Source organism: Macaca thibetana, chromosome 14, assembly GCF_024542745.1.
Source record: "Macaca thibetana thibetana isolate TM-01 chromosome 14, ASM2454274v1, whole genome shotgun sequence".
In the NCBI taxonomy this organism is placed as follows: domain Eukaryota; kingdom Metazoa; phylum Chordata; class Mammalia; order Primates; family Cercopithecidae; genus Macaca; species Macaca thibetana.
The window spans coordinates 2,314,438-2,339,518 of record NC_065591.1 but is presented as its reverse complement, the minus strand read 5'-3'; the positions used below and the strand labels follow the sequence as shown (position 1 = coordinate 2,339,518).

At 56.4% G+C, this 25,081-nt stretch overlaps 1 protein-coding gene across 3 annotated transcripts in view; it reads right to left on the bottom strand.

Moving 5' to 3' along the window:
- The window catches only part of KCNQ1 (potassium voltage-gated channel subfamily Q member 1), a 403,706-nt gene extending 379,109 nt beyond the window's left edge, over positions 1 to 24,597 (bottom strand). For 2 of the 3 annotated variants that reach the window (XM_050758292.1, XM_050758293.1), the window contains exon 1: positions 24,111 to 24,496. In XM_050758292.1, the coding sequence (XP_050614249.1) occupies positions 24,111 to 24,496 (386 nt within the window). Of the gene's footprint in view, positions 1 to 24,110 lie in introns of all 3 variants that reach the window. The other variant, XM_050758291.1, reaches the window with a different exon arrangement.
- Positions 24,598 to 25,081: the final 484 nt, after the last annotated feature.

The following is a 25,081-nucleotide window of genomic DNA, read 5'->3' as shown; positions in this document are numbered from 1 at the left end:
CATGCGCCTGTGGTCCCAGCTACTTAGGAGGCTGAGACGAGAGGATGGCTTGAGCCCAGGAGTTGGAGCTGCAGTGAGCTATCATAGCACCACATACTTCAACCTGGGTGACAGAGTAAGAACACAGCTCTAAAAAAATTGTTTAAAAGAACAGAAGGACTAGCAAGGGACAAGGGAAGCCTTCACAGAGCAGGTATCTGATAGAGGACTTGGTCCAGAATATAGAAACATGTAACATCTTGGCCGGGAGCGGTGGCTCATGCCTGTAATCCCAGCACTTTGGGAGGATCACGAGGTCAAGAGTTAGAGACCGGCCTGGCCAAAGTGGTGAAACCCTGTCTCTGCCAAAAATACTAATATTAGCCGGGTGTGGTGACAGGTGCCTGTAGTCCCAACTACTCAGGAGGCTGAGGCAGGAGAATCGCTTGAACCTGGGAGGCAGAGGTCACAGTGAGCCAAGATCGTGCCACTGCACTCCAGCCTGGGCGACAGAGCGAGACTCCGTCTCAGAAAAAAAAAAAAAAAAAAACTATTGAATTCAATACAAAACAACCAAGTTTTCTTAACAAGCAATTGGACAGACACTTCACCAAAGAAGATATGTGGACAACTAAGCAGCTGAAAAGATGCCCCACACAGCGAGTCACCAGGAAGGCCAGGGAGGGCCCCAACACATCCGTTAGGTTGGCTAAAATTAAAGACCAACCACATCAAGTGTTGACGAGGAGACAGAGGAACTAGAGCTGTCACAGGGCTGCTGGACTGCAAAAGGGGATTGTTGCTTTAGAAAAAGAGTTGTCAGTGTCCTAGAAAGTTAAACCCACACCCATTCCATGACACAGCCATTTCACTTCCCAGCCGGCTGTGGAGAAGTTAAACCATTTGCTTGCACAAGAGAAGCAAAAGCATTTGCTCGCACAAAGACTCCAACTATTCCTAGCAGCATCATTTGTGAGAGCCCAAACAGGATACAGCCCACATGTCCATCAACAGGTGCATGGAACAGCAAAGTAGCCTCTACCCAAACAACAGGCTGACACACACAATAGACACACAGCTCAAAATCATGACGCTGAGTAAAAGAAGCCAGACGAAACCAGCACTGGCTGCGAAAGTCCATCCAAATAAAGTTCCACAAGGCACAAGCCCATCCAGCATGCCTGATGGTAGGCAGTGGTGGCCTGGCCGTGGGGACAGGGGGACACTGTGAGGGTGATGGGTGTGCCCACTCTGATGCTGGTTTCACAGGTCTCCAAATGTCAGGATTCATGGAACTGTCTGCTTTAAACTGGGGCAATTTACCACATGCCAAGCACGCCTCCGTAAAGCTACTTAGAAAAAACGTGCATGCCTGTAATCCCAGCACCTAGGGAGGCTGAGGCAGGCAGATCGCTTGAGCCCAGGAGGTTGACACCAGCCTGGGCAATATAGCGAGACCCCATCTCTGCAAAAAAATACAAAAATTAGCCGGGCGTGGTGGTGCGCGTCTGTCGTCCCAGCTACTCAGGAGGCTGAAGCGGGAGGATCTCTTGAGCCAGGAATGTCGAGGCTGCAGTGAACCAAGATTACACTACTGCACTCTAACCTAAGTGACAGAGGTAGTCCCTGTCTCAAAAAATTTAAAAAAAAAATAAATAAACTTCTGGGAATGGGCCTGTGGCCTGTGAAAGGTTAGGAGCCCAGGAGAGACAGTGCATTTTCAGGGTGCAGTCTAAGCACGTGGCTAACAGCCCCTGCAGGAGCTGCTGTTATCCCTATTTTACAAATGGGGTAAAGGAAATGCCGAGGCACATGGCCTGCACCCACAGGGCCACTGGGCAGGTCCCCACGCTGGGCCAGCCCATCAGCCTCCCTGCCCTGTCCCTAACCACATGGAAGGCAGCACCTGGACTCAGAGGTCACAGCAGCCCCAGTGCGGGTGGCCCGTGCCATCTGGCAGTGTCCAGCCCCTACCCTGCCCCACACCTTGAATCTACCTTGCCTGGGTCTGCAGGGGAGGGATCGGGGAGCAAAGGGGTTCCCCCAGCCCCCACTGCAAGACGCACGCCTTCTGGCTGTGTGCGCTGGGCCCGTGTGCCCAGGCATTGATGTGGGGGGCAGGTGTCTCTCACCTCACCTGGGCCAGGCCCGGTGGTAGACAGCAGCCTGTCTAGCACAGGAGCACCCCAGGGCCTTTGCCAAACCCCAGCTCCCAGCCTTGCCCCGCCTACACCCTGACGTGATCTCAGTGGTCCCTTGTGACTCGGATTGTGGTTCTCAGCAGAGATACAAAGCCACTTCCTGAGCCCGTATCTGTCTCCTGGTGGCTTCTCAGCTGAGCCCCCGGCCACACGATATCCTCTGCGGAAGCCTACATCGAGCCAGGGGACCAGTCCCCCACGTCCTCCCTGGCTGCTCCACGGAAGACGGAGCAGCCTCCTCTGTGAGGACCAAAAGGGTAGAGACCGACGCTGTCAAAGCCAGTCATGCCCTCCTCCTGGGCCCTGCCTCCCTGCTGGACACCAAGGTGCCACGAAGAGCACCCATGGCTCAGCCCACCCCATGGAGCCCTGTGCAATGGGGAGATAAACCCAGACCCCCTCAGAGCCCACTTCCACCCCTGCAGAGGCACCCTGGCCCTCACCCCAGGGAGGCCCAGGCCCTCGGTCCTGCTGACCAACCCTGCCTGGCTCTCCAGCCACAGCTTGCTCCCTGACTTCCAGATCACCTCCTGCCCCTGCCTGGAGTACCCCCATCTGTCGGGTCTCCCCTGGAAGGCACTCCCTCGGACTCCCACAGCCCCCTGTAGCCCAGCTGCCCACAAACCCACCTCAAAGCCCCTGGACTGTGGCCAGGTCATGTTCACTGCTGCAACCCAGGGCTGGCCCTCAGAGCAGGAGGCCCGGTGTTCTGGGAGTGGGCAGAGGAGACCACAGAGGAAGAGGGCAGGGGTCGGGCCCTCACTCTCTATAAACCAAAACTATTATGATCCTTGTTTCCAGATAGGATGACTGAGGCCAAGAGAGGCTAAGGAACTGCCAGGCATGGAGCCCAGCCCTGTTCTCATTAGGACAGGAAGGCCGTCTCCCTCTGCCCCCCGGGCAGGAGGCCCCCTGGACAAGGCTGGCCAGCATATCCGTAGCCTGTCCCCAGGCAGCGGCCTGGCAGCAGCTCTCCTGAGGACTTCTGGCCTGCTGAGGGCTGTGCCCCCGGGCAAGGCTGGCACCACACAGAAGCCCCCGAGGCTGGGCAGATGTCTGTGATAGCATCTTGAACCCCACTCCACGACAGGCCAGCAAGGGTCAGAAGGCTGTGGCTGCCATGGCCAGCAACAGGGGCCAGCCCCTTGCCCCTCTAAGAACCATAGCCCCAGGCCCAGGAGGGGACCCCCAGCACTATGTTCCCCCAAAACTCACTCTCTTCTGGGAGACCCACTCCTCCTGCAAAATAGGGGACAAACCCCAGCCTGGGGAGGGGAACCCCAGGACTTCTCCCCACAGCACGCACCCGTCAGGCAGGGGCTCAGCCTGAAAAGGGATCACCTCCCCTTTGGAGATCCCTTCTCCACTCTGGGCCTCAGTTTCCCCAGCTACAAAATGGGGTAGCTGGGCCACAGCCTACCTGCATCTCCTCCCCCAACAACGAAGGTCGCTGCTCCAGCTTCCTCAGCAACACTCCCTAGGCAGAGCCTCAGGAAAACAAAAACGTCCCTGAGCCCCCTGGGTGGATGGGCAGGTCCTGGCTAGCACAGGAAGAAGCAATGCCCCCACAGCCAGTCCAAGACACTCATGCAGGCCCTGAAGGGCAGGCCCCTGGGAGTCGGCCTGAGCCATCACCAAGCTCCCTCAGGAAAGGACAGGTCGGGTCATGAGCCTGGCAGGTGCAGCCAGGAACCAACCACATCCAGATCCGCCTGGCAGCACTCGGCTCCTGCCTGCCGACCAGGCTCCAAATGACCTTCCAGGAGGCACAACTGGCACCCACCGAGGCCTGAGGGGAGCAATGGATCTGTACCATTCATTGTTCCCAGCCTGCCCAGAACACAGGCTCTACCCAGAGGGACACCAGACAAAGCCACTCCTCTAAAAACCTTCCCCCAGGAAGCTCCGGGAAGCATGCTAGTAGGAGGCAGAGCTCCGTGCCCACCCCTCCCCTCTCTGATTCCACCGCCAAGCAGGCACTGGTACAAGGCACCTAGTGTGAGCAAGGTGCGAGAGGGGCCAGCATGGGGCAGGGACCGGACAGAGAGCTCTGCTAGCACCAGCTGTGTGACCCTAGGCAAGTGTCCGCCCTCTCAGGCCTCCACCCAACCAAGACGGATGATGAGCTCAGAGGAATCTCAGCCCTGGTGGGGGCCATGGTTCCTCCCAACTCAGATCCTGACTGGCTGGGCCTTGGAGGAGCATCTAAGGCCACCTGGCTTGATGGAGGCAGTCTGCTATGGGCACAGAGCACTGCCCAAGAGCTTCCAGCTGCAGCCAGGGCCTCAGAGCCTCACACCTGGACTAGAGACCAGCCTCCCAGGCTGGTCCCTTGGACGAGGGGTCACAGTGTCAGCTTGAGCCCAGGAGGTCACGCTGCAGTGAGTTATGACTGCACCACTACACTCTAACCTGGGCAACAGAGACCCTGCTTCAAAAAATAAAAAATAAAAAAACTTCTGGGAAGGGGCCTGTGGCCCGTGAAAGGTTAGGAGCGCTGGAGGGACTGCATTTTCTAGGCGTGGTCTAAGCACATGACTAACAGTCCCTGAAGGAGCTGCCGTTACCCATTTTACAGATGGGGGAAAGGAAACAGGAGCCCATGGCCTGCACCCACAGGGGCTGCCGAGGCAGCTCCCCGCGCTGGACCGGCCCATCGGCAGCCAGAGCTGGTGCCCAGGACCACAGAGATTGCTGTCTTACTTCCTTAGGCAGGAGGCCTTTGAACTACCTTAACATACAGGAAAAAGGAAGAGAAGTGCCCTGTGGACTCCGGCTCCTTCCATCTCTAGGCAGCGCCCCACAGGTGGGATCCGCCTCAGCCCCAGCCCACCTAAGAGGGGTCAGCAGGGCCACCGTTTCCTCCTCACCCAGACTGTTCTTCCCACCAGCATCCCAGAGTCCAACACGGACCGTGCAATCCTGGCCCCTGAGAGAAGCTGGAATCTGCCAAACAGAGGCACTGCCCATCCCACCCACTCCCGTCCCCCAGGCCTCCCCAAGGATAGGACATGGGACTCATGCCCTGTGCAGGGCCCAATAGAGGGGCAGCAGCCAGGGGCCAGAAGCCCATGGAACCCTGGCACCATGTGGACCCAGGGCCACAGTGCACCTGCCCCCACCCCGGCACCCTCCTAGGTCAAATCACACTCAATTCAGAGCTCTCAGCCCTGAGATGCCAGAAGACACTCCAGGGGCTCCAGAACGTTCTTACCGGCCTCTCCTCACTTACATATTTTAATTTAAATGATCTTTTATAATTTTTAAAAAGCAATAGATTTTTAATTAGAAAATTCAGATGAGCAAAAATGAAAAGATTAAAACCCACAGCCCACACCCAGGGGTGACCACAATGAAGGCTTGGTATCTGCTGTCTGGGCCATTCCACATCTGCACATCCGTGCGTTCTGGCCCAGGGAGCACCCTCAGCCCACCGCATACAGCTTGTATCTGCTGATGGCAAGCACCGTATTCCACATCCCTGTGCCAGTCAGGCCCAGTCGTTCTAATTGTCCCTTGGGTCCTGCAAACATCTTGGCCCTGCCTGGATCCACCTGGCAGCATCAGTGTCCATTTTCCACAGTCCTGCTTTGCAGAGTCAGGGCCTGTCACCCCGGTCCACGGTTATCAAACCAGACCCAACTCCCAACAGCGAGCCTGCTGGGCACGGAGCCCTCAGAGCTCCCTCACACCCTGGGGAGAACCTTCCCTCTGATCCATCGGCCAAGCAAGTGCCCCCACAGGGGTGTCTACATGAGCAACTACAGGGAGTCACCATGTGGTAGCCAGGGGCCGGGCCATCCGGCTTCAGGGCTGACCCCCTCACAGGGCAATGTCTTGTGAGCAGCAGAGGTCACCGCTCTGAAACTCAAGTTGCACAAACTCAGGGTTCACATCTTGGCCTGGGCACCCACAGACCTCCCTAAGCCCCTGTGTGTTGAACTCAGTGAAGGGCCGAGCACAAGGAGTACACCCATAAACACGGCTACCACTGCCCCAGCCCCAGCCCCAGCCCCAGTCCCCGGAAGCGGCAGGACGCCCAGGGCGGCGTGACTTTGAGGTGGCAGGCAGCCTGCCAAAGGGGCACGATAAAAGGGAGGTGGAGCCTGCCCAGGGGACCGAGGCCAGGAAGGCTACAGAGCCCCCAGCCCCGCCCGCCCCCTGCACCAAGGACAACCAGAACATTCCACCACTTGCCCTGTGGTTGCTGCACCTCCGTGGAGCTGCACCGGGCTCCTCGAGCAGCCGCTGATCTGGGAGATAGAGGGGGCAAATTTATCCTTAGCAGAAAACAGCCTCTACCTTGCAGGTCAGCGAGAACTTCTGAAAGGCCTTCTGTATTCCTGCCTACTGTTTCACCCACTGGCAGGTAGGGATTAGGCTCACCAGGCACACAGTAAGGTCAGTGGTCCCCCAAGGTCACAGCCGGCAGAGGCTGCGCCAGGGACGGGGAGTCCGGTTCCCCACTCTAACCAAGCACAACCCGGGATCCACCCCGCCCCCGACTCCCCACACCCTGACAGCAGATATATCCCTGAAAGACCCCCGAGGACCCCCGACTGGCCCCACTTCCCTGGGCCCCCTGCCGCTGCTGCCCCACCTACCAGCTCAGGGGCCTCACCCGAGACTTCCACCAAGAGCCTGCAGCCCTCACCCAAGACCCTCCCTGTCTGCTCGGCTCACTGGGAAGAAACCTGAACCCCAGACTGGGCACGGCACATGGACCCAGGTTCGGTCCCTGTCACTCTGGGCTGGGCCCTGACTCACCAGTCCAGGGAGGGTCTCCTTTCTGCTCCTCAAAACTCCAGGCCTTCCCTGCCCCCAGCACCCTTTGCCTGTGGTTCTTGCCAGCAGTGCCCACGCTCCCCTTCACTCCACTGGCCCCTCACCTCAGTCCTAGCACTCTAAGCCGTCTAAGTCACAGACAGGGTCACCCCCTACTAGGAGAGCAGGCCCCAGGGCACACAGAGGTCAGCAGAAATTGCCTGCAGGATGGCACATGGGGGTGTGGGAGCACGTCCCTGCCACTCAGTAACAGGTGGGGGTCTTACAGGGGGCACATGGGGGGATCATGACAACTTACAGTCACGTGGTGGCAACATCACAGGTGGTTCCCGTCATGCCAGGAAGAGATGGTGCATTCTAGAAACCAGCAACCTTCACTGGGAGCCCCCAGGCAGGTGTCAGGCTCAGGAGCAGGCCCGTCAGAGAGAGGAGGCAAGTCAGAGAGAGAGAGAGGGGGAGATGGGGCGGCCCTAGACACTGCCTCTGATGGCCACGCTGCCCTCATCCACAGCCACACTCGAGTGCAGAGTCCTGTCTACCTTGCAGGCCTGGCAGCCCCAGGAACAGCCATGAAGACCCACCCAGCACCCACCGATCTGGAACCCAAACCACCAGAAGGCTCCAGCCAGGCTCCCAGGGGCTCTCCGTGATATACACCCACAGCGACGCCCCTCAGCCCAGGGAAGGGCTCGGAGTCACTTGTGAATCCCAGAAAGACACAGTGGGGCTGGGTCTCATCCCTGGACAGCTGCTGGGATGGCGGAAGGAGCAGCAATGCATCCCAAGTGTACTGGGGCTAGGCTGGCCGAGACCACACGCATGGAGAGGCCCTCTCCAGACCTTCCCCCAGGAGAGAAGACGGCAGACAGCTGCACCCAATGGGTGCTGGAACCAGCATGCCCCATCCATTTCTCTCCCTGCCCATCCCTCCATCCACCTACCCCTTTCTCTCTCCACCCACCCACTACTTGATCTATCCAGCTGTCCACCCATCTACCCGCCACCCATAACTCACCACAATCCATCCCCCCATCCACCTGCCCATCTCTCCCTCTGCCTACCTGTCCACCCCCAGGGTACCTATTCCATGCCAGGCCCCGCACTGTCTCAGGCAGCACAGGCTGTTTCCCAGGGTCCACAGCGGCCACAGGCCTCAAATTCCTGAGAGCCAGAAGCCTGGAGTTGTGGGTGAGAGCAGGGGCCACGTAAATAAAAGCAGCTATGATCTGGGCTGAGTAAATCTAGGCCCAGCACCAGCGCCCTCCCGCACTCCAGACACACATGTGTGCAGGTGCAAAGACAGGGCCTTCCCGGGACTCTCACAGCGCCAGGCCATGGAAGCTGGAGGGGAGGAAGGGAAGAGGGGCCACCCCCCGCCCCTGGCCAGCTTACCCAGTCAGCGGCCTTATCTCCTCCACACTCAAGGTTCCCTTCCCGGACAGAGCTTCAGAGGCTATTTCAGGAACGACAGCAACCAGCCCGCAAATCTGCTGCGAGGCGGCCTGAGATGCCATGCCCTCTGAGGCGGAAGAGATGGGGGGCATCAGACAGCCCTGCAGGCCTTCAAACAGCCCTGCACACACAGACTGAGTCCCACACACTTAATCACACCTGACACATGAGGACAAACTCAGAGACGCAAGGTGGCTGCCCAGGGCCTCTCACCCACTCCAGGCTGCCCCCAGCCACGGCCACTGGCTCACAGATCGCCACCACTGCACCCAGTGGAGGCCAGAAGAGGGAGGCCCATCTGACTCCCGGACACCCCTGGAAGCCCAGGTCCTGTAGCGGTACCACCCAGAACACGGGCCCTCCACAAGAGGCCACACCCCCAGGCAGCAGACAAGACTGACAAGAGGGCCACCTGCACAGGCAGCGACGCTAAACCAGAAGCAGTCACACCCCAGCCTGGGGCGAAGTGCTCCTCCAAAGGCTTGAAGCAGTCTTTGGCACCAGAGAGATCTGGTCCCCCACTGTGGAGACACACCTACCTCCCTCTCATAAGGGCCTCGGAGCATCCAGAGACAGCCCCAGCCACAGCCACCTGGATGGGGAGCTGCTCCCACCCAGCCCCACCACCCCACCAGAGCGAGTCCCCAGCATTCCCCAGCAGTGGGCACAGGGCTTTGGCAAAGGGGCCTATGCAAACTTATGGTCCAAGGTCCCCTTATAGCTGGGCTGACAGTCCCTGTACCTGAGAGCCCTTCCAGACACATGGACACAGCCTTTCTCCAGTAGGCCTCAGAGCCACAGGAAAAAAGGGAGGGAGGAAGGGAGGCGGCCTGTGGAGGCCAGAGCCTTGAGTTGGGAAGCAGGACTGATGCACGGAGTAGACAAGTACCTGTACCCACAGGGCCGCCTGGGGGCTTGGGCACCTGCTCCTCCCTTGGGGCACTGCTGCCCTCCACCAGCCACAGAGCCCCCTGAAAGACCAGGGATATGAGCACAGTATCTGTCCAGCCAGAGAAATACAGGCCAGCAGCAAAGGCTCCACTGACCCGCAGCCACCCTGCCCGGCCTGCCTACAGAGAATCAGGTCACTCAGGGACTCGCCCTGCCCCGGAGTCCTGCCCCCAGCTGGGCCACAGGCTGGTAGGGGTCTGGGCCCTATTGCGTCCCTGGAGACCTCTGCTGCCCACGGGCGCTACGAGCAAGGACTTGAGTGAGGGGCGCCCTGGGGGTGGCAGTCAGGACACCGAGGCCCGTCTGGGTTTTGGAGGAAGTGAGCTTCCACATCTGCACTGGGGTGGGGCTCTGGAGCCTAGAGGAGAAACAGTTGTTCACGTCAACTGCTATTCATTTGTCTGAAAGACTGCAAAACCACACACCTTTTCTGGCTAGCAGGTAACCACATAAAATAAAATTAAAAAAAAAACAATTCTTACTAAACCAGTCCTCTGACCCAGCCGCGGGTTTTGGCCGCAGGTGTCTCCGCAGGGAAGGAGAGTGGGTTTTAAGCAGAAGTGAACCCCTGCCCTGATTTCACAGACTCCAATCATCTACCTCTGAGGCCCAGGCCTCTCGCCACATAGGGGGAACTCTTTGTAGGCAGGAGGGCTGAGGGGGCCTCCAGGGTGGTCTGGCGGGAGCGACCACGCCCTCACGGTCAGCTGTTCACCCCCAGGGCTGCCCTCCACTGTGGACAGAAGAACAAGCTGACTGGTCCCTGCCTGGTTGGCTTAGAGGAAGTCAGTACTGCCAGTCACCACAGTGCCACAGTCTGCCCTGCACGGAGGGAGCTACAGACTGGCAGTGACCCCTACATACCCTTAAAGGAACCAGACTGTCTCAGGCTCCCACAGCTCCTCATTACCTGAGACAGGTAAGCCTTCACCTGTTCCCACTAAGCCCTGCAATGAGGAACTACATGGGGTTCTCCTCCAGGAACCCTGATTGCCCCACCGCTCCCCCGCCCCTGTTATGGACTAAAGTCAGGGAGTGTCACATACGTGCTTTGTCTCTGCCCAGCTCCAGGCAGGCCACACAGCCCCTGGACACCACACCCCACATCCTAACCTCATACCACCAGGCACCACGGGGCGTCCAGAGGAGACAGACCAGTGTCCCCACCACCGCGTCCCGGAGAAGTCTGCCTCTCCTCGTTTTACGGTTGAGGTAACATGGCCAGCTGGGAGCTGGGTGCAGACTGTGGTCTGTCTGCTTCAGAGCGCCATTAAGCCCCCGTGCTTGGGAAGGAAGGAAGCCACTCACAAAAGCATCCCAACAGCCCCAAACCCTCCCAAATGGGCACGTGGATCAGAAACGCACCCTGGCAGGTGGGGCATGGGCACAAATGGAACATGTCAGCAAACCAGAAGTAATTTAATACAATATTTGTTGCCATTTATTTAGTGAGGACCTAACTAAGGCCGATGTCACAACTGGTGGATAGGTGGTTCTTTCCTCCTTGCCTTCCCATTATTTCTTGGTCATTGACTTACTGAGGAAATCAGGTCATGTGTCCTATGGAGCATCCCCCACCACTGGGATTTCGCAAGCGGCCTCCTGTAGTGTCATTCAGCGTGTTCCTCTGGCCCGAGTATTTCCAGTAAACTTGTACTTAGAGCACGAGGTTTGGTGAGATCGATCTATCCATCCATCCATCCATCCATCCACCCATCCATCCATCCGTCCATCCAGGCAAGGAAGCATTGTGGATGGGAGCGCTTTCTGTGCCCCATCCAAAGGCCTTCGCTGCTTTGGAGAGGTTGGCAGCTGTGACGCTCCATGCGGAATCCCTGACCTCACCAGGAGCTGGAGTCTGGCAGGACTTTAGCAGCACTGCTGCTTCAGGCATCTGCGGGAGTCTTGAAGAAAGAGGCAACCTCATGAGCTGCTGGGTTTCCCCAAGTTACAGTTCACAGGGGAATCACGGCAGGGACACGTGTCAGATTCTCTCCATTTACCCTGCCAGGATTCAACATCATGAGTGGTCTCCCTGTCGACCTCCACAGATCATCAGAGAAATGCAAATCAAAGTCCGCTGGTTTTGCCCCTTAGTATCAGGATGAACTTGGGATCTGAACCCCATCGATGCAGCTCATCCACTTCCTCTGTTATTTTCAGTGAGGCTTACCCACTGCATCTTCAGCTTGGGGAGAAGGGGGAAGACAGGGACACCTTCAAGTCCCACTGACATGGCCCTAGACGGCCTTTGATAACTTCCCTGCCTTCTGCTGTGATGAATACTCCAGGCTTAGCTTGCACATCTCCCGCCACAACCTGGAACCCGCCAGGGGCCCTGGTTTCTTTCAGGGGGAAATGGTACCTAGAGGCCACAGTCTGGGGTCTAGAGATGCTCTTAGCTACTGAGTGGTCCTTGGTCCTGGGCCTTTCCAGTAAACAGAGATATTTAAGTAAATGTCATCATGGATGCATACTGGTAGTCCTCATTCAAATGTAGGGATGGAGGATTTTTGCTTAACCTCTTCTAACTTACATCTGGTTTTTTTTTGTTTTTTCTCCCATGCCAAAAGTGTCCACTATTTTTTTTCAACTTTTTTAACAGGTTCAGGAGGTACAAGTGCAGGTTTGTTACAAAGGTATATTGCATAATGTTGAGGTTTAGAGTATAAACGGATCCTGCCTCCCATGTAGTGAGCACAGCACCCACAGGTAACTTTTCAAACCTTGCTCCCCTTCCTCCCTCCCCACTCTTGTATTTCCCAGTGTCTCTTGTTCTCATCTTTATGTCCACATGTATTCGATGTTTAGCCCTCACTTATAATCAGTGAGACCATGCAGTATTTGGTTTTCAGTGGACCATGCAGTAAAGGGAATTTGCATTAATTCCCTTAGGATAATGACCTCCAGCTGCATCCATGTTGCTGCAAAGGACATGATTTTCATGTCTGCATAGTACTCCATGGTGTATCTATACCACATTTTCTTTATTCGATCTACCATTGACAGGCACCAGGGTTGATTCTATGTCTTTCGCCATGAATGTACAGGTGCATATGTCTTTTTGGTAGAACGACTAATTTTTCTTAGGGTATAAATTCAGCACATGAGACTGCTGGATCGAACGGTAGTTCAACTCTTGGTTCTCTGGGGTATCTCCAAACTGCTTTCCATGGTGGCTGGACTCATTTACATTCCCATCAACAGGATGTAAGTGTTCCCCTTTCTCTGCTGTCTCTCCAGCATCTGTTGTTTTTAGACTTTTTAAACAAAGGCCATTCTGACTGGCGTGAGACGGTATCTCACTCTGACCTTGATTTGCATTTCTCTGATGATCCGTGATGAGCATTTTTTCAGGTGTTTGACTGCTTGTATGTCTTCTTTTTAAGAAATGTCTACCATATCTTTTGCCCACTTTTTTTTTTTTTTGAGACGGAGTCTTGCTCTGTCACCCAGGCTGGAGTGCAGTGACGCAATCTCGGCTCACTGCAAGCTCCGCCTCCCGGGTTCACGCTATTCTCCTGCCTCAGCCTCCCGAGTAGCTGGGACTACAGGTGCCCGCCACCACACCCAGCTAATTTTTTTGTATTTTTTTTAGTAGAGACGGGGTTTCACCACGTTAGCCAGGATGGTCTTGATCTCCTGACCTCGTGATCCGCCCACCTTGGCCTCCCAAAGTGCTGAGACCGTGCCCAGCCATTGCCCACTTTTTAATGGGGTTGTTTCTTTGCTTGTTGATTTGTTAATTCCTTGTAGACGCCAGATAGGCCTTTGTCAGTTCAAAGTTTGCGAATATTTTCTCCCGTTCTGTAGGTTGTCTGTTTATTCCCTTGACAGTCTCTCTTGCTGTGCAGAAGCTCTTTAATTAGGTCCTGCTTGTGAATTTTTAGTTTTGTTGCAATTGCTTTCGAGGACTTAGCTATATATTATTTGCCAAGGCCAATATTGAAAAGGGTATTAGGTTTTCTTCCACGATTTTTTCAGTTTGTAGTCTAATGTTTATATCTAATCTTTATTATTACTATTATTATTATTTTGAGATAGAGTTTCGCTCTTGTCACCCAGGCTGGAGTACAGTGGTGCAATCTCCTGCCTCAGCCTCCCAAGTAGCTGGGACTACAGGGACTTACCATCACACCCAGCTAATTTTTGTATTTTTAGTAGAGACAAGGTTTCCCCATCTTGTCCAAGCTGGTCTCAAACTCCTGACCCCATGATCCACCCACCTTGGCCTGCCAAAGTACTGGGATTACAGGCATGAGCCACCGTGCCTGGCCACGTCTAATCTGTTTTTAATTTTTGTATATGGTGATAGATAGGAATCTGACTTCATTCCTATGCATACAGGGAGCCAGTTATCCCTGAGCCATTTATTGAATATGAACCTTTTCCCCATGGCATATTTTTGTTGATTTTATTGAAGATCAGATGGCTGTAGGTGTGTGGCTTTATTTCTGAGTTCTCTATTCTGTTCCATTGGTCTGTGTGTCTGTTTTTGTACCAATACCATGCTGCTTTGGTTACTGTAGCCTTGAAGTATAGTTTGAAGTCAGGTAACGTGATGCCTCTGGCTTAGTTTCTTTTTTGCTATTTGGCCTTTTTGGTTCTACATGAATGTTAGAATAGTTTTTTCTAATTCTACGAAAAATGACATTGGTAGTTTGATAGGAATAGCATTGAATCTGTAGATTGCTTTGGGCCATATGGCCATTTTAACAATATTGATTCTTCCAACCCATCAGCATGGAATGTTTTTCCATTTCTGTCATCTATGATTCCTTTCAGCAGTGTTTTGTAACTCTTGTGTAGAGATCTTTCACCTCCTTGGTTAGATGTATTCCTGGGTATTTTAATCTTTTTGTGTCTATTATAAATGGAATTGCATTCTTGATTTGGCTCTCAGCTTGAACGTCATTGGTGTATAAGAATGCTGCTGATTGGCCGGGCGCGGTGGCTCATGCCTGTAATCCCAGCACTTTGGGAGGCCGAGGCAAGTGGATCACGAGGTCAGGAGATTGAGACCATTCTGGCTAACACAGTGAAACCCCTTCTCTACTAAAAAATACAAAAAATTAGCCGGGCATGGTGGCAGGCACCTGTAGTCCCAGCTACGCAAGAGGCTGAAGCAGGAGAATGGTGTGAACCCGGGAGGCGGAGCTTGCAGTGAGCTGAGATTGCGCCACTGCACTCGGCCTGGGTGACAAAATGAGACTCCGTTTCAAAAAAAAAAAAAAAAGAATGCGTATTTTTGCACATGGATTTTGTATCCTGAGACTTCACTTACAGTTCCAGGAGACTTTTGGCAGACTCTTTAGGGTTTTCTAGGTATAGAATCTTACCATCATCGGTGAAGGGAGATGGTTTGAGGTCCTATTTTCCTATTTGGATCCCCTTTTCCTTCTCTTGCCTGATTTTTCTGGCTAGGACCTCCAGTATTATTTCGAATAGGAGTGGTGAAAGTGGGCATCCTTGTCTTGTTCCTATTCTTAAAGGGGAATGCGTCTAGCTTCTACCCATTCAGTATCATATTTACCATGGGTTTGTCATAGATGGCTCTCATTATTTTGAGATATGTTCCTTTGATGCCTATTTTTGTTGAGGATTTTTAAATGAAGGGATGATGCATTTTATCAAAAACTTTTTTCTACATCTATTGAGATGATCATACGGTTGTTTTTAATTCTGTTTCTATGTGAATCATATTTTGTAAAACCTCCATTCTTGGTGACACCAACACAATTACTTATCTTAACCTGCAATTCCCCTGCAGCACTCTTAGAATAATAAAACAAATAGTATCACAACAATGATGTGGTCACTGCAGGCAGCTCTATTTGCCTTCAGCAGTAACCCGCTAGAAATATGTCACCTGAAATCAGTCCTTCTGGGTGGTTAAGCCACTAACTCAGCACACATTTTTAGGCTCATTTGTTTCATTTCAGTTTTGAGGGACTGTTTTTTCCGGTTAAGATTTATTTAGGGATTTTTCACTAAGCAATTAGGAACAGCTTTTTAAAAATTATGCAAACTATTTACATGGCTCCAAAGTGAAATCTATAAAACAAGGTACGTTCAAAGACATCTTGATTCCATACCCCCCTCCTTTTGAGGTAAACTTTTAAGATTTGGAGGCTTCCATTGCTTTTGTTTTTAATATACATCTAGACTTGCATCTTCCCCTTTATCAGACGAAGAATAGCTGCTATATTTTTATTCACTGTGCTTTTTCACTTAAAAAGTATCCTGATATGCTGGGTGTGGTGGCTTATACCTGTAATCTCAGCACTTTGGGAGGCTGAGGTGGGAGGATTGCTTGAGGCCAAGAGTTCAAGACCACCCTGGCCAACACAGCAAGATCCTGTCTAAAAAAATAAATAAATCCTGATAATCACTCCATAATAAGAGAGATCTACGCATTCCTTTTTTACAGCTGCATAATATTCCACACATCTCTGATTCAACCAGTCTCCTACAATGGGCATTTGCAGTTTTCCAAACAGTACTTTCGCAAGCAGCCCTTCACACGTGGCTTTTCCTGCCTTTGCCGGTGCCGGTGCCGGTGCCTTCAGGTAGGTTCCGGGGTGGGGGATTGCTGGGTCAGAGGTCAGTGCAGACAGTTTTGCTAGATGTTGCCAAATCCCCTCCTCACAGAGTCTACCCTCTTGCATGCCTGCTAGCAAATGCCAAAGGATTTCTGCCAGCCCGACGGGACCTCAGTGACATTTCCTCGGCACCCCTCTCGCCAGGAGTGTAGGTGGCACCTTCTCACATGTTCAAGGGCCCCCTATGGGTTGCTGAACTGTGAGTGGTGTTCATATCTCCTGCTGGCTGTGGGTTTTCTTCTGTTTTCAGAAACTCTTTCTATAGTAAAGAGATTAAACCTTCATCAAACAGCACATTCCCCCAGCCTGGCATTGGCTGTTTCCCGTTAAGTTTGCTTTTTTTTTTTTTCCTTCCCCCCGAGATGGAGTTTTGCTCTTGTTACCCAGGCTAGAATGCAATGACGCAATCTCGGCCCACCACAACCTCCGCCTCCCAGGTTCAAGCGATTCTCCTGCCTCAGCCTCCCAAGTAGCTGGGATTACAGGCATGTGCCACCACACCCAGCTAATTTTGTATTTTTAGCAGAGACAGGTTTCACCACGTTGGTCAGGCTGGTCTTGAACTCCTGACCTAAGGTGATCCACCCGCCTCGGCCTCCCCAAGTGCTAGGATTACAGGCGTGAGACACCATGCCCGGCCAAGGTTGCTTCTTTCTTATGTGGTCAAACACATAAATCTCCTCCTCCACACATCTAGCTTTCAAGTCACAGACAAGTTTCTTCACTCTCAGGTTAAAGAATTCCAGGCGCTTTCTTTTGGTACCCAAGTGGTTTTCTGCCCCCCTGGAAGTCTACCCTGGTGTGTGATGTGACAAGTGGGTACAGTCTGATCACTTTCCACGTGGCCACCCACCCACACCGCAGCACGCATGAAGCTGCCCATCTGTTCCCCACTGGTTGGAGATGCTGCCTCTGTCTTTACTAAAATTCATATACAATGGAGTTACATGTGGTTTTGAAAAGCTGTTCCATTGGTGATCTGCCTGCCTATAAGGCAGTGTCATGCTGTTTTAATTAGCAAAGCTGTATGTTTTATAATATTTGAGCCATCCTAGCCAAGAGCACAGACGTGACTCTTCACAAGAGAACAGCTGGAGACGTCATGGAATAGAATGCCAAGCCCAGGGCCCGCCAAGATCAAACGCTTGAAGCGCATGGCTCCTGGGGCTGCTCAGACACAGCCAGAGGAGGTTCCCGCCCCCTGTCTCCAGCTACTCCCCTCTGTGGGGCTGCCTCTGGGAGGGGTCTGCCCCTCTCAGTCAGAGATCCTTCTGCTCCCTCCTCTGAGCTGCCCAGGCTGCTCTGAGTGGAAGTCAAGGAGGCAGCCCCTGGCCCCAGGGTGGGGTGAGGGGTCCCAGTGCAGCTGGGCTGTCTCCATGCAGAGGAGCGTTCCAGGGCCGAAGGGAGTGCAGGGGTGGGGGTCCCTGTCCAGCTGCTCTGCCTGTGGTTCCTGCTTTCTGAATCTCTTCAAGTCTCTGCCTGGAGCAAGTTCAGCCAGGAGCTGGGGAGAGCTACTCAGAGCACCCTTTCAGTGTGCCCCAGAGTGTGATTTGGGAAGGCAGCAGAGAAAGGCGTGTACCTTAGCAGATATGGAGGGGAAGCCAAGAGCAACCACCCCCAGGGAACCTGCACCCTCTGGGTAAGGGCGGCCAGAGTTCACCCGCTACCAGGATGCAGGCACAGAGCAAGGCTTTGGGAGCCGCCTCTCAAAGGGGACAGTCCTCAGGGTGCTTCCTCGTGGCAAGTGCTAGGTGGGAGTGGGGGCCAGGAATAGTGCGTCACCTCACTCGAGACCACAGCATCCTAAGGACTTCTGGGCATGCTAAGGGTTTCCTGGGTGTGGCATGAGCAAAGTGGCCAGGCCTGGCTGTCTCATCTGTAAGGCAACCCAAATGCCCCCGTCTGTGCGTGGATGAGCGAAATGGGGAGCAGAGCCCAGGCCCCAGGCCCCAGGTCCCAGGTCCCAGAGTGGGCAGGGGCATGTCCTGAGGTCAGCTCCCCAGCCCGGCTCTTCAATCAAGAGAAGTTCCTGCCAGAGATGGCCAGGAAGATGCCAACAGACTCCAGGCGGCTCATCCCGACAGTCCCGTGCCGATGACGGAGCCACCACCCTCCTGGGATCCTTTCTGCTGGTCCATCCCACACAGTGCCTGGGACCACAGTCAGGTCCTTCCGGTGCTCAGAGCCCTCCAAGGGCAACGACAGTGCCGATCCCACGGCCCCGAGCCTCAATCCTCTAAGACAAGGTTCCCCAACCCCGGGTCCGTGGCCTGTTAGGGAGCAGGATGTACGGCAGTGAGTGAGTGTCAGGTGAATGAGCATGACCACCTGAGCTCTGCCTCCTGTTGGATCAGCCCTGGCATTAGATTCTCACAGGAGCACAAACCGTATTGTGAACTGCGCATGCCAGGGATCTAGGTTGCGTGCTTCTTATGAGAATCTAATACCTGATGATCTGAGATGGAGCCGTTTCATCCCAAGATCGCCACTGTCCCGGTGGAAAAATCTTTCTTCCATAAAACAGGTCTCTTGTACTAAAAAGGTTGAGGACTGCTGCTCTGTGGGGAATGGTGTTTCTGCAGAAGGGCTCAGGCACCCCCTTGGACACACCACCCTTAACCTGGATCCTTCTGGAAGCACCACGCCTGCTCAGACAGACCCCACACCCTGAATCAAATATTAGAACTTCCCGGGAGATGGTTGAGAAGTGGGAAGACACCTGGGTCCCATCATGGATCTTCCCCACCCCCAGCCAGGGCCTGCTCCCCAGAGAGAAGACCCTACCCAGCCAGCACCCACCCACGTGTGGCTCCCAGAAGGGGGCTGGGCCGGGCAGCGGAAGCCACACCCCCTCACATGGTCAGATGCCTCATGTAAAACCGGCCCCCTGGACTAGGGTCACGCGGCATCCCTGTGGTCACCCAGCCGGTACCACAGACACCAGCCGCCTCCCTTCATCAACCACCATAATTTTGCATCCATGAGGTCTGGGGTTTCTCATGGTGCTCCGAGGAGGTGCTGGAAAGAGACAGCCACCCACCAGGAAGGGGTGTGGAGGCCAGGATGTTCTCACCGATGTGCCTGCAGGGACCCCAGGCACAAGCAGAGCATGGTGTAGGAGCACCCAGGGGCTGCAGTGACCCGTGGTGACAGCAATCCCATACTGGCCAGCCCCAAGGCACCTCCTGAGCGTGAAGCCAGACCCTGCCGCCCTCCCCTCTGTAACCAAATCCTTGGGGTCTGGGTCAAAGTGGCCCAGGATGGTGACATTCATTGCCTCATTCTCCCCCCCAGCAGCAGATGTTGGGCTTCTGGAAGCTTCTCTGTGGCATCTCCCCAGGCCAACACCATGCTCTCCTGACACTGGCCACACACCAGCATCTCGCCTTGAGCGTCTGCTCTCCCAGCTCCTCCTAGGCCTAGAATGTTCTCCTGACATCACCGGCCTTGGGACCTGTCTCCTCCCACAGGTGCCTGAGATGAGATTGTCCCAGCCTTGTTGTTCTTGCCCGTGGACAGAGTCTTGAATCACAGTGACATATCGCAGGGGTCAAAAGCCAGTTTGGAATGTCAGGGCTAGGGAGGGCTCGTCCACCTCCCAGACAAGGCAGGTGGAATGCAAGGGACTGGGGGCCCTGCCCAGGGCCGAGCAGGGGTTCAGGACCAGGACGCGTGTGTCTGCACCTTGGCTACAGGGACCGGTGGCATTCCCATCGCTGGAAGGCATGAGCTCCCTGGACCTGCTGCGTCAGTCAACAGCCCTGTTAACAGCACCCCTGGGACTCGAGGACGCTTGCTCATCTGAGCAACTCTGGATCACCCTGGCAAGGGCGTCGAGCGTAGAAGGAGCAGACTTGAAACCAGCCCGGCAGCAGGAGCAGAATTCTCGGCACCCAACGCCTTTAAAAACAGCGGCATCAGCCACCCGAGTGGAATTGCCTGCCAATCCCTGTCACTCTGATACCCGCGGTGGGCACGGTGCTCCTGCCCATCTCAGCTGCCCCCAAAGGCGCTCAGCTCCACACAGCCTGTTTCCAGCTCTGGAGCACACATAGGGTGGGTTCGGAGCTGTTCACCCTTCCTGTCCTCTGCAGGACGTGCCACATGCCAGGACGGCACGTGGCAGAACTCATAGCAGCAGCTGACATGCCAGCTCCCTGGCTCCAACCACCTGACCTCGCACTGGACGGCCCAAGTGCACCCCAGGCCCTCACACCCAGCGGAATTTCATCCCATCGGCACCCAGGAGTGTCCCTGCAAAGCCCCTCCCTCAGACCTGGTCCCGCGACACATTGCAGCCAGCACATTATGTGCAAAGGTTCCAGGACCTCGCAACTGCCAAGTCAAAAGGGACTCCCCTGCCTCCAGCACCCCAGGGTTGTAGGCTCAAGCTGCGAGTACCATGCCCACAGGGAGCTGTGGCTTCAGTGCCAGGCACAGACGAATGTTCCCTCCAACTGAGGCACCCTGCACTGAGGGCGCCAGCACCAGTAGCCTCTGCCACAGAGGACAAGACGCAGACTCAGAAGGCCCTGGACCCTGGCCAAGGCGGCCCAACCATGGGGCCATGTGCAGACACAAAACCCTGCCACCTGCTCCACACCCACCAGGCACTGCCCGAGCCACCTCCAAGGACCCAAGTCCCTACCATGCTCCTGACCCCCTGTCCCCACACAGGCTGGGGAGGCCCTTTCTCCCAGACTCCAGGCTCTTGTGCCACCTGGACTACCCCCTCCCCAGCTGATGGCCAGGGGTAAGGGATGCGTTCCCCCCAACTAGAGTGAAGCCACAGTTAGGCACTCAGCATGTTGGCAAGAGTGGATCCAGAAACACTGGGCTGAGTCTGTAATGGAGGTGAGGTGATCCCAGACAGCCAGAGGATGAGACCAAAGACTCAGGCCCCACAGAAGGTGGCACTGGGAAAAGCCCCAAAAGGCATTCCCAGTTTTACTGGGAATCTAGGGCTGAGGAGTGGGTGGAGGGGTCTTAAAGAAGATGGAAAGAGACCTGATGGCCCAAAGAGCTCCGTCCTCCTCTGTGCCCAGCTGCAGCACCTGCTTCAGCCTCTGGCCTCCCTGCCCAACTACAGAACAACTGCCCAGCAGCTGCCTCGGACTCCAGTGCCAGAGCCTGGAGACAGGAGGGCACTGAGGTCCACAAAGTTGGGTGCTACACCCTGAGAGCTGGCCTCTGCATGGCTTTGTCTTTTGGGGAGGCAACCAGATCGGCCCAATCCACCTCCAGGACCTGCCTCTGGCTCCATTGTTGATTAACATGCATCCGTGAGGGTTCTGCCAACACCCCTGGAAAGTTCTTGGGAAACAGGGAAAGGCAAGGCTGTGGGAAGGGGGAACAGCGGCTGCTGAGCCAGGCTTGGGTTTGAGAGCCTACGAGGGCTGTCCCCATGCACTCCAGGTCCCCCCTCAAATCCCTCTCCTTGACCACAACCAGGATCTCCAAGCGTCTCAGCAACCAGAATAGATGCCAGCTGGATGTCCACACCCCCGACGAAGGCTCACAGCAAGGGAGCTAGGACCTCTGGGTGCAGCAGGCCTGTATGGATCCCCATCCCCTCAGCTAAGATGGGAGCTGCCCCCAGTGGGGGCGCAAGCAGCCACAGATAACTGGGGGTGTTGGGGGTAGGAAGCCTAAGCGGGCAAGGGTCGTGGCCCAGCGCCGTGTCCACCCCGGCCAGCCCAGGGAGGCCAAAGGGAACACAGGAAGAGCTGCTCTCCTGGGGGCGGGGGTTCCCCAAGGAGGGGACAGGATATCCTGACTGGCTTCCCCAGCCACACACAGGAGAGTTTGCCTAGCCCTGTAGGGTCAGCGGAACACCGGCTCCTGCCTCAACCCCCCTGGCTCTTCAAGGCCAGGCTTGTCGTCTTCAGGTCAAAAACCACAATACTTCTCATTTCACAATCCACCTAAGGACAGGGCCCTGTCTCTGCCACCATTGCCAAGACTTCTTACAGCAACACAAGGGCTGGACTGGCACAGGGCTGGACCTGATTTTGTGAGGCTGTAAGTAGCCTCCAGCTACTCTGCCATCCTGGCTCTATGACCAGGTCTCCCCTTGAGAGACTGGTCCTGCCAACCTCCTAGAGCACTGAGGGTGGGAGTGCATCTCCTAGGCCCCCACCAAGTCACATGTCCTGCCCAGCCAGGGTCCACCTCCAGTCCCACCCCGCATGGAGGTACCTGGGAAGGGGCTGTTCATGACAACTTCCCAGGGCCAGGCACACATCTTACAGGGACAAGGCCCAGAGCTGGAAAGGACCAGCCCCGGGTCTGGCCACTTCACAGAAGCATCCTTTTCCTGGCCACCTCCTCACAGAAGCCCTCCTGCCCCTGTCCCCAGAAGCCACCGCTGCCTTGCCAGCTCTACGGAGGCTGGGTAAAGGTAGACTCTGCTGAGCAAACTTCCGAGACCTAAACAATCCAAATCAGGAAGAAAACACAAGTGCAAGCAGAGACTTCCTCTGGGGCGCGGCGGGCCCTCTTCCTCCTCTTCCTCCGCACGGGTGGCTGCAGTGAGCCCAGAGGCACATGTCCACAAACCTGAATACAAGTGAGAACTGAGGGGGTCTGCAGGCGCTTTGTCTTGGCCTCTGGCTGAGGGGGTCTTCCCACCCCTGGACATCTCAGAGAGTCTGGGGTCCAGGAGGCAGGTGGCCAACAGCACACAGCACCTGTGAATCTGGCATCTGCTGGACATTTGCACAGTGGCATCAGACTTGGGTGGGTTCCCCTGGGTCACTGCACACAAACATCTCCCAAACCCCAAGCCAAGCCCCCGCTGCTGCAGCCATGAGCAGAGCCAGTTCCTCTCACAGACCAGCAGCGGCTGTGGCCCAGGCACCCGCTGACATGTCAGGAGACAGGGGCTTGGGAGCCGGGGGTGGGGAAAAGTCTCCAAGATAACACCCCAACCACATCTTTGAGGATAGAGGTGGTTGAGACTTCCCCTTCCTGATGTGGAAGGCCACCTCTCAGCAAGGAAGGCAGTAGCCCTGCGACCTCTACCCCACCCTCTCACCTGAGACCATGCTTGAAGCTGGCTGGGGCCTGGCTCCTGCTGGTGGCAGCTGCCAGCAGGCATGGACAGGCCCCTGGATGCCCTCCAGCCAGTTCTCTACTGAGCCTGCCCAAGGCAGAGGAGATGCTTCCACCTGAGGATGCTCAGGGAGACCACCCTTCAGCCCTCAGGTGAGCCCCACGGCCATCAGCCATGGGATGGCTGGGTAGAGGCTCCCAGGCCAGAGGCTGGCACCACACCAAAAGGCCGCTGGCTGGGCAGCCAGGAAGTAGGGCCACTGGGGCGGCGGGGGAGGGCCCCAGGCAGGCACCGAGGAGAGCAGCCTGGACCTTTCCGGAGGTGACTTCCCGGGCCCATCCCCGAGAAATCCAGTGCCCAGCCCTGCTCAGGCACGCTGTACCGGGAATTGGAACCACCTGGTAACAGGGAGGGCCAGGAGCCTCTGCTACCAGCGCTACCGTCTGCGGGAGCACAGCTGCCTCTGAGTGAGAGCTGCAGACGTGCCTCTCCACTCTGCATCAAGCCAGGTTTTCATGAGCTTGGTTCGGTTAATATGAGGCCGGTGGGGACGCCCCATGGCACGCTGAGCCCTCAGGGAGCACTGCCACCGTCACCTTCCTCTCCTGGACAGCCCCCTGCCCCAGAGTACAACTGGGCCTCAGAGAGGTCTGAGATGTGGCACCAGCTGGACATCAGGCGCCTTCTCTCTTGGGGGCTCCTGAGCCTCGAGTATCAGCCGACCTTGAGGAGTTCTCTTACTGAACCCAAAGGTGCGCTCCCCAGCAGGCTTCTCTTCCCAGAAAGAATCACACCTGGACCGACCCTCCCCGGAGGTGTGGAGCCAAATTCTGGGCTCCAGGTGGTCCCCTCCCCAGCCGGCTCCCTCCCCATGCCGGGCCTGCGAGCAGCTGCGCACCCCCAGACACAGCAGCGCCCCTGAACTTCAAGGGGGAGTGCAGTTTGTGTTTCTGCGTTTCCCCACTTCTTCCCTCCTCTGCTCCAGGGTCGCAGCCCCTACGGGGCAGGTGGCGCTGGGACAGAGCTCCCCCACACAAGCTCTCAGGAAGCACCTTCGTGCCGGCCGTCGCCGGTGGCGATACTCACACGGCGAAGTGGTAGACGAAGCATTTCCAGCCGGTGGGACGCTCGAGGAAGTTGTAGACGCGGCCCTGGACGTGGGTGCGCGCCAACAGCGGGCGGCGCGTGCTGTAGATGGAGACGCGCGGATCTAGGTTCACCCGCGGCCGCGGGCCAAGGTCGGAGGCAACTGGGGGCGCTGCGGGCGCGGCCGGGGACGCAGGGGGCGCGGGACCTGGGGCGCCGGGCGCGATGGGCGCGTAGAGCGCGCCGCCCGCCGGGCCGCCCTCCGCCAGCTCCAGCGAGAAGGGGCACTTCTTGGCCAGGCCCGCGCTGCCCCGCCGAGCGCCTGGCAGGCGGCCCCAACCCCAGCGCTTCCTCTCGGCCCTGGGCGGGGAGGAGGCCGCGGCCATAACAAGGAGAGCCCGCGGCGGGCCGGCCCGGGAGGCGGCACCCGGAGCTGCAGCGAAGGCGAGCGCCCAGGCACAGTGCGGGCAGCCACTGCTGCCAGCCCCGCCGCGGGGGGCCGCTGCCGGCGCAGCCCGGGCGCTCGGGGCGGGGCCGGAGGGGGCAGTGGCCGAGGACCGGTCTCATGGAGCGGCGGGCCCCGCCCCCGCCTGCACGCCCCGCCCCCGCCAGCCCGGCGCGCTCATTTCGTCCCTACCCGCGCCCACCGGCTTGGCCCGCCCTCTCCCTCAAGGACCGGCTTGGCCCTGCCTCCGCCTCAACCCTGACTTGGCCTGTCCCCGCCCCCGCCCACGCCCCGCCCACGCCCCCACCCCCCGCCCCCGCCCACCTGCTTAGTTAGCCCCGCTCCTGTCTGCAACTACCCCGCTTGGCCCCGCCCCTTCCTCGCCCACCTGTTTGACCCCGCCCCTATGTGCATTTACCCCCCGCTTGGTTCCGACTCTCCCCGCCCACCTGCTTAGCCCCGCCCCTTCTGCATCTCCTCTGCTTGCACCTGCCCTGCCCTCACCCACCTGCTTGGCCCCCACTTC